The following is a 13041-nucleotide window of genomic DNA, read 5'->3' as shown; positions in this document are numbered from 1 at the left end:
GTTTATCCGTTTTATACAAGTGTCACTTTCCTAGATTCTGTATTAGTGACCTGCGAGACAACTGTGCGGGTCTAAACATGGCTGGAATAAAATCGTTTTACGACACCACAGCCAAAACCCTCACTGGAGAGGAGCTCAAGTTTTCTTCTCTGCAGGGAAAGGTGGTCCTGATCGAGAATGTCGCTTCTCTTTGAGGAACGACCTCCAGGGATTACACCCAGATGAACGAGCTCCACGAACGCTTCTCAGATAAAGGGCTTGTGATTCTGGGAGTTCCCTGCAATCAGTTCGGCTATCAGGTAAGATGACTTACAGTAAACTCCTTGTTTGATTCAATAGCTCTTCACTGTCGAACAGGTGCCTGTGGCGCACTCGTTCTGTCACCACCTGCTGTCTTACACCTGTTTTTATGTATGACGGTTCATCTGTATAAAATCTTGACGGTAACACTTACTTATTTTTAAGTAATTAATCAACATTTGTAAATTATGTAATACTTAAAAGATGATTAGTTGCTTTACAATACAATAGAAATATCAAGAAATGTTAGTTTACATAATTAAATATATAGATATATTTGGATATTAATTACTGATATAATAAATTATATTATATTATGAAGTATTATAAAACAGATCAGTCGTGTTTTGAATGTTGATCCCATAGCCATCTTTTTAAATTGAAGAACAATAAAGAAACAGCTGTAGTAGATAGATAAATATGTGGATGCAGTTTAAGATAATAATACTTTTATTTTTATAACTAACTAACTAAATAAAAGTAGCTATATTTAATTAAATGATAGATTTAGATTTATTATTAAAATAATATAAAGTATATGTAAAAGACTCAATAACCAAAGCAAAACTCAGTTGTATCAAATTTGCTTTTATGCATATAAAATGTACCAAATTTACTGAATAACTAAATAAAAGATTTCTTATTAATACATTGTTAATACAGTATATGCAAGAGACTTAACAACCAAAGCAACACTCAGTTGTATAAAATTTGCTTCTATGTTTATGAAATTTACCAAATCAAAGTCAAATAAAAAAAAAAAGTCCAATTAAGTAATCACATATAAAAAAAAGTGACCACATATGTGCGTATTAAGCAATACTCTTTTGAAATGATTTTCCTTTGGCTTAGTAGTAATTTTGTTTTAAAAAGATTCTCTAATATGGTTATTGTATAATTTTTTCTTCTAATAAATAAATGTAATAATGAGCCATGACTATACTCAACTCTTGACTATATTCTCAATTTAGGAGGGCCTCTCATACTTCACTGCCTAATTAGATATTGTTTAGTAAAGACATAATAATCAAAGTTATCTATCTATCTATCTTTTGCTTTGCTGTTTTAGGAAAACTGTACAAATGAAGAGATCCTTCCGTCCTTAAAGTATGTCCGTCCTGGCAATGGCTTTGAACCTAAATTCCAGCTCTTGGAGAAGGTCGACGTGAACGGGAAAACCGCTCACCCTCTCTTCGTCTTCCTTAAGGAGAAACTTCCATTCCCGAGCGATGAGCCAATGCCCTTCATGAATGACCCCAAATTTATCGTGTGGAGTCCCGTGTGCAGAAACGACATCGCTTGGAATTTCGAGAAGTTTCTCATTGGATCTGATGGAGTGCCATTCAAACGCTACAGCAGGAGATACCTGACCAGCAACATCGAGGGAGACATCAAGAAACTTCTCAGCATAGCCAACTAAAATGGTTTTGTGGTCAAAAGGGTGTCAAAATAAATTAATATCCCAGCTTCTGCATTTCATACCTTCTTTGACCTATATGGGTCTCCAATAGGTGTTCATGACAGGTTGTGCTCTCATGTGCATGATGTTGCTGTGTTTGGACTTTTACTTCATGAAGGTGCTCCTGTAAACATGCGTTGTCTGTGGGGAGCATCTGATGCCATGCAAAAGTCCTAACTGAACGGTTTCATTTAGCTCTTGTATGGCACAACATGCAATTTGGACCAATAAATGTGTTTTCTACTCAAGACTAAAGATTGCCTTTTTTATTTCAGCTTCAGTTAATGTGGCAGGACAAAAACGCAGAGCTTTAGGGTTTTGTCTATTGTGTAATACGGTACTGATCATCAGGTGCTTTGAAGAGATTCATTCTGTATTAATGAGTTCCAGTGGAAACTTATCTCTAGTGTGGGGGTGTGAGGCGGGAGTAGAATTTCCCACTGCATTTACTAAGCCAAACATATTTGCATGCAGTTGCACTTACCTTCAAAAAAAAAAAAAAAAATTCATTTAAAAAAAAATATATATAATAACTGACCACCAAATCAGCATATCAAAATTATGATCATGAAGGATCATGTGACACTAAAGACCAGGGCCCGTATTCACAAAACATTATATCTTACCACTAAGTGTTCTTCTAAATAGCAGTAAAAGTTTTTAACTAAGTGTTTTCTCTTAAAACCTATTCACAAAGCTGCTGAGACAAACTTTTCTAAAGAATAGAGAGAAGTCTTAAGCTAAGAGCAAGGGCGGGGTTGACCTTGTTGCTATGGATGATGTCAGCATGTTTACTAACTTTGCAAACAGTGATTGGCTGATAGGGGGAGGGGTCTCTGTCAGAGATTTATTCATAGAAATATTGTAGAGTGCAATATTATGTTGCCATATTCAAATAAAGTTTAAAAATAAAAATGTTAATTGCCACATTCAAATAAAGTTTAAAAATAAAAATGTTAATTGCCACATTCAAATAAAGTTTAAAAATAAAAATGTTAATTGCCACATTCAAATAAAGTTTAAAAATAAAAATGTTAATTGCCACATTCAAATAAAGATTTAAAAATGCAGGCAAATGTCACTAAGTATATGTTCAGCTAATTGTCAGCCTCTTACATGTATGCTTCTCATAATTGGCGAATATGCATATAAACAGCCTTTTAATTAACAAAGTAGAATAATCATGGCTGATAGTAAGACATGCAAACATAAAGGAAAACCAAACTGGACACAAGCACAGCTGTTACTTTTGCCCAGCTAGTTAATGAAAACAACAATACAATCAAAGGAAAATCTGGAGTTGGGATAACCTCCAAAACCAATAAAAGCTCATTATAGTCAAATATTTCTCAAATGTTTATGTTCTGAGGCAGATTGCCGGCAACAGCCATTTTAGGATAGTTTGTGGCTTGGTCTTAGTGACTTGGGAGTCCTCTTCACTACTCCTAATGTTTCACAGATTTAGGAGCTAGTTTTAGTGCTGAAAACTTTGTGAAATACTTTTAGAGCAAAAAATTAGGAGTCCTAAATTTAGGACTGAAATGCCCATTATTTTTAATATTTTCTCCTAAATCAGCGAGTTATGAGTTACTTTTAGCCAAAAGATATTTTGTGAATACGGGCCCAGATTACTGGCTGCTGAAAAATCAGCTTAGAAATAACAAGAATAAATTACATATTAAACACACAAATATTATACTATAGGAATAAATATATAGAAATATAAAGAGTTTTTTTAATTGTAATATTTCACAATATTATTGTTTACGGTTTATCAAATAAATGCAGGGTTGGCGAGAATAAGATTGCTTGACATCATTCAATACACAACAAAAATATCTAAATGCACACATCATTATTAAAAAAAATGTTGCAAACATTCATACATCCGTTTCCGTTTACAACAGCCAAAACCAATGCAGATTTCACCATGTACTCTCAAAACAGTCGAACTAGTTATGCGAGTCTTTCAAGCCAATAATTTTACATTTTATATTTACATTTACGTATTTGGCAGATGCTTTTATGCAAAGCGACTTGCATTGCATTCAAGGCTTATACATTTCTATCAGTTTTTGCATTCTGTTGGAATCAAACACATTACCTTGGTATTGCTAGTGCAATTGGAAATAATATAAAATAGCAATAACAAATAATGGGTAGCTACGTGGAATCATTTAACTGATCCTGAAGATTATGACAGATTCATAAATCATCTGATGCAAATTGATTTACTTAATGTTATATAATAAGGAAAAAAACAAAAAGCCACTACCTATAATCAGGCTTCTGCATTTTATTATATTTTCAATTCAAATAGGCTTTAATCAAAATCTGGTGTTGTACATGTTGGCATGATAAATAGAAGAACACAAAGCAGCCATGTACTGTGCCCCAGATTATGATTATGTACATCTATGCAAGAAAGGTCTATGAAATTACAAAAACAAAAAATGTTTGAATGGATGTTTTACTAATGAAGGAGCTGCAGGGGGACAGCTTGAGTCTATGATCAGTTTGTCTTAAATTTTACATCTGGATCCATAAATAACAACAAGAGTGGATTTACCAGTCAGTGACTGCCAATACCATAGAGAGGTAAACACCGGGAACAACCATCTAGTTTTGCAGATTCAAAAATAGCATGCTAATTTGCCACACAAAAAAGAATATGCTTTGTGTATTATGTTCTTAGCAGTAAGAAGCACTTGTCATTTGAGCTTTGAGTTGTTGCTAAAGCCATTTGACACATAATGCCACAACTAATGGCAGATGTGCCAATGTACATCTACAGGTAATGATAAAAGCTATTCTTTTTATCAATAAGGTTGTTCTTAATTAGAACAGACATTGTTTGTGTTCCTCTTTGTCGTGTACCTGTACCTGTTCAAGTGTCAAAATTAGCACCACATTCAATATTCCTCTGGACCGAAGCCATTTAGACAGGAGAAAAATCCACCAAAAAGAAATAAAAATTGATTATTACAAAGCACAACCATCATATCTGGAAAAGAAAAAAAAATGCTCGGGCACGACCGTGACTTACGTTGTTCCACATTTTCGTAAGCTTCCCTTTTCACAGTTTTTGGGCGTAAACGGCTGTTAGTGTGAATATATTAGAGCAGCCCCCCCAAAAAAACCAACATGATAATAAACTTGACATTTTGTGGCATCCTTATAGCGGAGCGACTTTGAAAGTGAAATATTTCACCCTCCGGCATGGTATATTTAACAAAAAGCGTGGCTTGTGATAGGATAAATGAAACATGGAGACAATATTTAATATAAGAGCGCAAGCTTCTCCGAGAGAATCTCTGTGCTTATCACCACACGCTTAAGTTATTAAACACAGAGAGTCTATTCTTCACACGAGGCACATGTTACAAGATGCTGATAGCTAGAGTCCAACGTAAGTGGGTAGAGGCATAATTTAAACATGTCAGATGAGCGTAATGTTGCATACATAGTCTATGTCTAGGCATTTCCCCTCTCCTTATCTAGATCATCTAACATTCATGTCGTCCAAAGAGAGGTTATATTGCCGCTTCACCCTCGTTCTCATTTCAGACTAAAAGAAATGAGCTTCTATGATCAGCAGGCATCAAGGTCCAAGAATAAAGTCTTTCATGTCACGCTTCAAACTAAAATTCTCTTTATTTATTATTAATATTCTTTTTTTGGCTCTTGATAAAGACGCATGTGTGAAAGAAAGAAAAAATTAAAATAAAGCTAAAAACAAAGGGCCTGTTTGTGAGCCTTTAATAGTCACTGAAGTAGCCAGGGATGTGCGTCGATGCATTGATGATTTCATCTTTATGTAGTTTTTGTTTCAGTGCCAGTCCTTGAAAGACTAAAAGAAACTCAGTTGGTGTCCATGTGGTCATCCGGGGTCTCTGGAGCTCCGCCTAGTGATGCGGAGGGGGTGGATTTGGACGGCGTGTCCGCATCTCTGCGTTGGTAAAATAGCACATAGGCTGCTTTAGTCTGTGGAGAACAACAAAAAAGACAATTCTGAGTCAGTTTACAAACTAGCAACTGCCAATTCCCAGTTTCCATATTGGACTTTGAGACTCATTAACCACTGTGGAATGCTTTAGGAGTCTGCAAAAGATAATAAAACGGAAAGCGTAGTAGCCTCACCACAATCTGATCCTCAGTTGCAGACGACACACTGCTGTCGTCAAAGTAATACCATTTGCCATCCACCTTGTTCTTGCCGTATGCCGTGTCTGCAAGAGGAAATGAAACGTAGTGCTTAACGGCTGAACTTCAGCAATCAAACACAAACCAATCTATCATTTCCAGGCAGCAATATAATGACAAATACATAAATGATCAACTCTGTGATATACTTTCTGTAGTAATCCATCAAACATGAGATATCCAACTAGGCTGCAAAGGTGAACAAGTGAAGGTGATAAAGGGAAAATCAAAGGCTCCTGACACAATCTGAGAGTCGACCCAGTTATGTATTAATATGATTGTTAATACATAACTGAACATATGAATAGTAAGGGGGTGATTTCATTATCATAAAATAATAGGAGAGTTGTGCAAATTGAGTGACTTACAGTGGCCTCCGCCCATTCCTCCATAGTGGTTGGAAACAGCAATGAGGTCATAGACGTATGGGTCAGCTTTGGGGTCACAAACAAACTCTGACATGTTCAAGTCCCTGTGTGAGAAAGTATATTTTTTTTTCCAAACATGAAGTCACCAGAATTCCAGAAGTTTTCTAACAGTTCATTTGTAAACTTAATTTCATCAAAACGCATAAAAACGACCAAAGTTCAAATCACCAACAGTAAGTGTGGCTGATCAAATTGTTTATTTGAAATTATTTTAATCAAGACATCAGTACATAAGTACTAGACGGCAGTTCTGGGTTAGTGTACTCCTTTTACCACAATGAACGGCATTGTCTGTCCAGACAAGCATGACTCAGCTTCCCAGAAATTGACACCAAACGTATTGCACCTGACTTTTGTGCACTCTTTCCTTCTTCCCATTCAGTAAGGTAACCCTGACCAAATCCAAATAGGATCAAAGCCAAATGGCAAATAACATGTTGAGAAAAAAAGACGCCCAGAAATGTGGCATTTTTGGTATCTGAAGTTTCAATATTCTGCATGCTATAAATACACTATAACTCAAATTAATTTGATGAAAATAAAAATCCGATGTATTAATACAAAGTTGCACCTGAAGTTAGGTGTACATTGAGGCCTAAGACAATGACAAAAGTATTCTGTGTGGAGGGAAAACCTTTTTGGCGCCATCTGTTGGGAAATTTAATACAAGCACTTTATATGAAGAGGACACACAGTGTTGTGTCTTACTTTTAGGGACAAGTTCCACGTTTTTTTGGAGTACTGTTTTAAGATATTATGTTTTTAAAATTAACAGACTTAAGAGTAGTTAAAAAAATAGGAATAATAAAAAATTTAATAAATTATGTGTGTGTGTTTGTGTGAGTGTATGTATGTATATATATATATATATATAGTTTTACAAGCTCTTGGTGCATAAAGAAGTTTGCAAAGTTGCAAAGACTCAAATCCAAAGAGATATTCTTTATAAAAGTTAAGAGTCAACCACGCCTACCTAAAACGGCTCGTTCTAACACGCCCCCACATGTCTACGTCACGATGTGGGAAGATTTGCATAACGCCGCCCAAATGTTCACGCAAAGAAAGAAGGCGTAACTTTGATTCTCGCTGTAGTATTGTTGCTGCCGCCATGTCGAGACGCTGTGTGTTTCTGGAACAGTGTTGTAATTACAATATGTTGTAAGTACAGTATGTGGAAAATAATGTTTTTTTTTTTACCTTAAACCGCATAAAAACATTTCATTACACCAAATAATGTTCTTTTTAGCAATATCATATGACCCCTTTAATATTATTAAAGGCAAACATTGTAATACTTTCTTGTTTGCCGTCAGCATTCCGCAAATATGCATTTATATAATTTAAACAAATCTTTGAATGACTAATGAACATTTAATTTCACAAACCTTGCAGACTTAGTCGAATCTAGTTGAGATCTTGGGAAGTGTGCATGTGGCCTGCATGATCGCGTGTTCTGTGACGGTCGGTCCTATGGTCCGTGCGAATTGAAACGCGTTAATTAGTTATGAAAAAACTGGCCCCGCCCCCAGACCTGTACCTCATCTTATATTTCATACAGTTGACTGCTGACAAATATGATGCAGGGCAACAACCCCATAAACAAAGTTATGCACTAAAATTCAAGATATTGGGGCAAAAATGCCCCTGTATGAGTTTTTGTCTCATTTATATCATATGATAAGCGATATCACACGAGCAGCGAGATCAATATCACACGAGTGCTGTTTTTGTCAAGAACACGAGTGCAAATCATAGACTGTATAAGGTCCAAACAGGGACGGACTGGGAGTAAAAAACGGCCCTGGATTTTCTCCCAAATAGGCCCACCACAACTACAAACAGCCGCAACTATCTCACAATATTAAAGCAATCAATGTATCGCATTTATGGCAAATAACATCACAAAACCCATGGTGACCCTGCTGAAAAAAAACAATAGAAACCATCACAGAAATTCTAATTGGTTTCCACTACAAATACCATTACAAACAATCAACTTTTAATCATTAAAACCATGCAATAATGCTTTACTGTAGTGTGTTTTGGGACATGTTACATTAGGATTAAGTGGTTTTAACAATAATAATATTTAACAACAATAACAGGCAACCAATTACCAGTAGAGACCAATAGGGTCCATTACAATTTCCATTAAAACCAATGCAATTTCCATTATAACCAGTAAAACCATTACAAATTCTATTGATGGTTTCTATTGTTTTTTCAGCAGGGGATTGAAATAAATGTATTATATGAACTTAAATGCATGAAATCTACATAAAAAGAGCAGAAAGCAAAAATGTATGAGACATAATAATAAACAAAATCTAGAAATCTGAAACTACAGAATTCTTCAATTTGAGTATTCATACTCGTACATAGTCTGTGTGTGTGTCATGTTAATCGGAGCAATCACCTTATAGGCTACTTCAATAACACTTTATTTTCTAACTCAATATCTCTCAAGTGTAACCCGTTGTATAATCGCTGCTGTCTCTTTATGAATGAATGGAATATTCATGTCAGACCATGCTGGACGCTTGGACTAGGGGTGTCCTGGGATTTTACTATAGTGCTATAGGCTGTGTGCTCTATAGCGAGAGAAGCGGGCAAAGGTAACTTGATGTAACTGTTCGCTTTTTTTTTCTTTTAGCTTCTCCCAACCGCCTTTATCTTCACATTTTTTGCTTGCCATCACGAGCCCTCTCTCCTTTGCGTCAGTTTCGGTTTATTATAAGCAAAAATAGATTGCATTAGCACCCCCTTTTGTCGGCCGTCAACGTCACTTAATTGGACACTTTTTCTTTTATGATGAACCAGCCAGGCCGATGTGTTACATTTTAAACACAATATTGTGTGTTTTTGTTCAATTTTTGCCAACGAAAATATTACCTATAAAGCCACAGCAGAACGGTTGTGCGTCTCCGAGCAACACGGCGGCGTTTAATTTCTGAATGAATCCGCGTTTTGAACGAATCTTGTGAACCAATGATTCAAAGGCCCATTCATAAAGTGAACCGTTTACTGAATACCTGAATGAATCAGCCGTTTGAACGAATCGACTCATAAAAACATTTACCGCCACCTGCTGGTAGTTTTAGTTTCTTCTTTAGAGTATCATTTAATAAATAATTAAATGAATAAAAAGGGATAGTTCACCAAAAATAAATAAATAAATTCTGTCATTTACTCACAACATACTTAGCACAACATAAAAGAAGGTATTTTGAAGACTGTTGGTAAAGCTGTTTTGGTCACCAGTTGCTTTCATTGCATGAATAAAAATACTGAGATGTTTCTCAAATTATCTTCTTTTATGTTCCATACTTTATGTTAGCCAGTTGCAGCCTAAACATTTAACACAATAATAGCTTTAAATTATCTTTTGGGGGTATTTTCACAGCCAAATTTAGTTTGAAAATTTTAGTCTCGCAACAGATTTACCTAATTGGAAAGTCTACAACAGTGTCGAGCTTGTCTCTCCAGCAGCGGTTGTAAGAGAAGCGCTTCAGATGCACGACCAAAATGCGAGGGAGAGACCACAGGTCAAACTTCTTTGTGGCCTGCTGGTGTTTCTTACACGTGGGGCAGTACCTGCAGAGGAGCACAGCAATCAATAAAACTTCACTAAATGTGGTAATACTTCAGTAAATCATTTGACCTTGAAAGTATGGGCAATAAATGTCACAATGTGTAATGATCGGAACATCCTCCTCACCAGGGGTCGTGTTCTCCCAGGGTCTCCATTGTAGTAAAGAGCTCGATGCATTCTCTTAAAGCTACTGTAGTCTTCTTCTTCTGAGCATGTAGCATGCTCTCATGTTTGTCATAGGCCTGGGGAGAGACTTCACATTAATGTCTGAGGAGACTTAGCAGGTAGCTAAAAGATGGTTGACTAGTCAGTTTTTATGGTTTATGGTAGACATTATAATAGTTCACGTATTTGTACCAAAAATTTCAGTACTGCATGGGAACTGAGGCAAGACTTTTAAAAATTGTAAAAACTTTTTAAAAACAGTTTAAATTAAATTGCAAAAATTTAAGTGACAGTAAAAAAAAAAAAAAACCTTGTTTTTTTATATTTCTATTCATCAAATTATCCTGAAAAAAAAAAGTATCACCACTGTTAAAAACTAAGCTTAGAATCGATTCAAGAGAGAATCGCGATGCCTTCGGAAAATCTCAGAATCGATGCAGAATCATTTCTCAATTCGCGATGCATCGATTTATTTTCCCAGCCCTAAAAATAAAAAATCTCATAAAAGTTGCAGTGTGGTCTGGTCTTTTGTCTTAAATAAAACGCAGGGAGGTGGTCTCTCGGAAAAGCTCAGAATCGATGCAGAATCATTTCTCAATTCGCGATGCATCGATTTATTGTCACAGCCCTAGTATTTTGATTAAATAAAAGCAGCCTTGGTGATCATAAGAGACGTCTTGCAGTCTCAAAAACGTTTGAACAGTAGTGTAATTTTGCACAATTAGTGGATTAGAGGGCATTACCTCAGCCTCCTGGTCATCGTAGCACAATTTCTTTGTGTCTGAATCCCAATCAATGGCTACTGTAGAGTGAGCTGTAGAAAGGAATATCTGTCAGTTTTGATTTTAAGAATAAGAGCAAGTGACCCTAAAAAGTTAAAGTCAGACAAATACAGCAACAGTTAATAATCCTCCTGATTTATTTGATTCATTTTTAGTATCAAATGTAAAAAGGTAATAGTTACTTGTGAGCTTTAGGAGATTGCCATCAAATGGGAGAGAACTAATGTTGGCTGTGCCGTAGGAGTTGACCATGCTGAAAGAAAAGAGTTTCGGTCGAGAAGTAAAAGATTTTCCACCACTGCAATTGGGCCCGTTCTCTGGTTCTGAATCCTCCTCTCCATCCACAGTGTCTGAATGACTGTTCTCTGGTTCTGGACTCTCCTGGTGATCCATGGCTTCCTCATCACCTGAAACAAACGCATACAACAAAATCAGATCTGTATCTGATGAATGTTAAAAAAAACATAAATGGATGACAGTGTGAATCAGAGTATGTGAGCGGAGCGTCGTGATTTTGCCTGGAGCTAGGAGCGGATTTTTTGAAAGTCGGAGCGTTGAGGTTTTCTCTCGCTCCGAGAACACTCCATTACCGCTCCATCACGAGCACAAATTATGCCAACTCGCGCATTAAACATAATTAGTTAGCTTGACAGATATGTGGATCACATATGAAGGTTAAAATGGCGATGGACGAGTGCGGGAGGTTAAAGCATGTTGTAAATTGTAGTTTGTTAATCTCCGCTCGAAACTAATGTGCTGATACATTGCTGCACACGGACAGAACACACAAGCTCGCACATAACGTACAGATCGCGCGCATAAATTCAGGAATGAAGAAAATTTGGTCAACGCTGTCCTGTGGTTTATCAGCTTAAAAACAGAAAAGTTACAGCATATTCTTTCTGTTTCTGAAGTAACTACCCTCAGCTTCGCCATAGTAGAGAGACGTTGCACAGACAAGTAAGCTAAGCGAGTTAAGCAGTCATTTAATATGGACTTGGGCTAATTGAAGTGTTCCAATAAACCATGGTAAAACTATTCTTCTAGTACTATGCATTTATTTTTCATTTAATATAATTTCTGAACAGAACTGATTTTTCAAGCATAGTGAAATAATTTAGCCATGGAGTGAAAGCGGAGCGGTGTTTCTGATCAGTGGAGCGAGGAGTGGAGCGGGAAATGGTGAACCCGGAGCGGAGTGATTATTGAATGCTTGGAGCGCGGAGGGGAAATTGTTGCCGCTCCACTCCGCTAACGTACTCTGGTGTGAATGCAGCATTTGGGAGTATTATGCAAGTGTCAGTGTCCTACCATCACAAACTCCATTGGGGCCATTGCAGGTTCCAGAGTGGTTGCTGCCGTTGGATCCAGCGCTGCAGGAAGCTCCATCTGAAACTGGGCTGCTGCAGCCACTCAGGCCTGTGCTGTGACTGGACACTGAAGCGAGGCATTCTGGTGATTGGCTGCTGCTAGAGGATGTGGCCGAGGCAGATGCTCTACTGTCTGTAATGGTACCCTGTGAACGTTTAACGTAGCGCCTAAAACAAAAGACAGATAAAGGGTCAACTAAGTCTGCAGTAACAGAACTGGTGTAAAATTGAGATAGATCACTAAAGCACAACACCAACCCGATCCTCTCCAGCACACGATCATAAAGGGTATCTACGGTAAGGTTGTGGCGTGGGACGGTGATGAGGAGAGGCTGGCCGAAGAGCATCGTGCCCGAAGAGCCTCCGCTGTGCTTAGCATGCCTCTCTCTGAAGTACACTGGCAGGTTCATCTTCTCACTATCTTCCTCTAACACCTCATAACTAAACCACAAAGACACAATCAGTAAGAGGCCACTCACTCAAACACACTTAGCTGAACGGCAAAACTTACATTTTGCAAAACGATTCCATAAACATATGCTCCAGTTCAGAAGTTTGGAGTCAGTAAAAGTTTTTTTTTTTGTTGTTGTAAGAAATTAATACTTTTAATTAACAAGTAGGCATTAAATAGATAAAAAATGAAAGTAAAGATATTTACAATGTTATAATTAGAGCCCGACCGATATGGGCTTTTTGGGGCCGATACCGATATTAGGGAGTAAAAAAGGCCGTTATCGATATA

The 13041-nt window shown here is 36.9% G+C and overlaps 1 protein-coding gene and 1 pseudogene across 1 annotated transcript; one reads left to right on the top strand and one right to left on the bottom strand.

The window, feature by feature from the left end:
* Positions 1-30: 30 nt before the first annotated feature.
* LOC107749616 (glutathione peroxidase 2-like) lies at positions 31-2020 on the top strand (annotated as a pseudogene).
* A 3338-nt stretch (positions 2021-5358) lies between these two features.
* Positions 5359-12763, bottom strand: LOC107749609 (ubiquitin carboxyl-terminal hydrolase 4-like). The gene is made up of 9 exons (XM_016564780.1): positions 12558-12763; positions 12241-12467; positions 11112-11336; positions 10891-10961; positions 10109-10224; positions 9835-9984; positions 6331-6434; positions 5900-5988; positions 5359-5743 (listed from the first exon to the last, which is right to left on the bottom strand). The coding sequence occupies exons 1-9, from the start codon at positions 12707-12709 to the stop codon at positions 5621-5623; spliced, it is 1257 nt and encodes a 418-aa protein (XP_016420266.1). The 5' UTR covers positions 12710-12763; the 3' UTR covers positions 5359-5620.
* Positions 12764-13041: the final 278 nt, after the last annotated feature.

The sequence above is a fragment of the Sinocyclocheilus rhinocerous genome, unplaced genomic scaffold (assembly GCF_001515625.1).
Source record: "Sinocyclocheilus rhinocerous isolate Xijiao unplaced genomic scaffold, SAMN03320098_v1.1 scaffold3680, whole genome shotgun sequence".
Lineage (NCBI taxonomy): Eukaryota > Metazoa > Chordata > Actinopteri > Cypriniformes > Cyprinidae > Sinocyclocheilus > Sinocyclocheilus rhinocerous.
This window is presented reverse-complemented; position numbering and strand designations above follow the sequence as displayed.

Bases quoted from the DNA above. Each gene is read 5' to 3' on its own strand.
- LOC107749609 (XM_016564780.1), bottom strand. From the start codon at position 12,709: ATGAACCTGCCAGTGTACTTCAGAGAGAGGCATGCTAAGCACAGCGGA. The intron at 11,337-12,240 runs GTAGGACACTGA...CGTTTGTTTCAG, and splicing joins CCCCAATGGAGTTTGTGATG to GTGATGAGGAAGCCATGGAT. The intron at 5,744-5,899 runs GTGAGGCTACTA...TGTTCTCCACAG, and splicing joins CAACTGAGGATCAGATTGTG to ACTAAAGCAGCCTATGTGCT.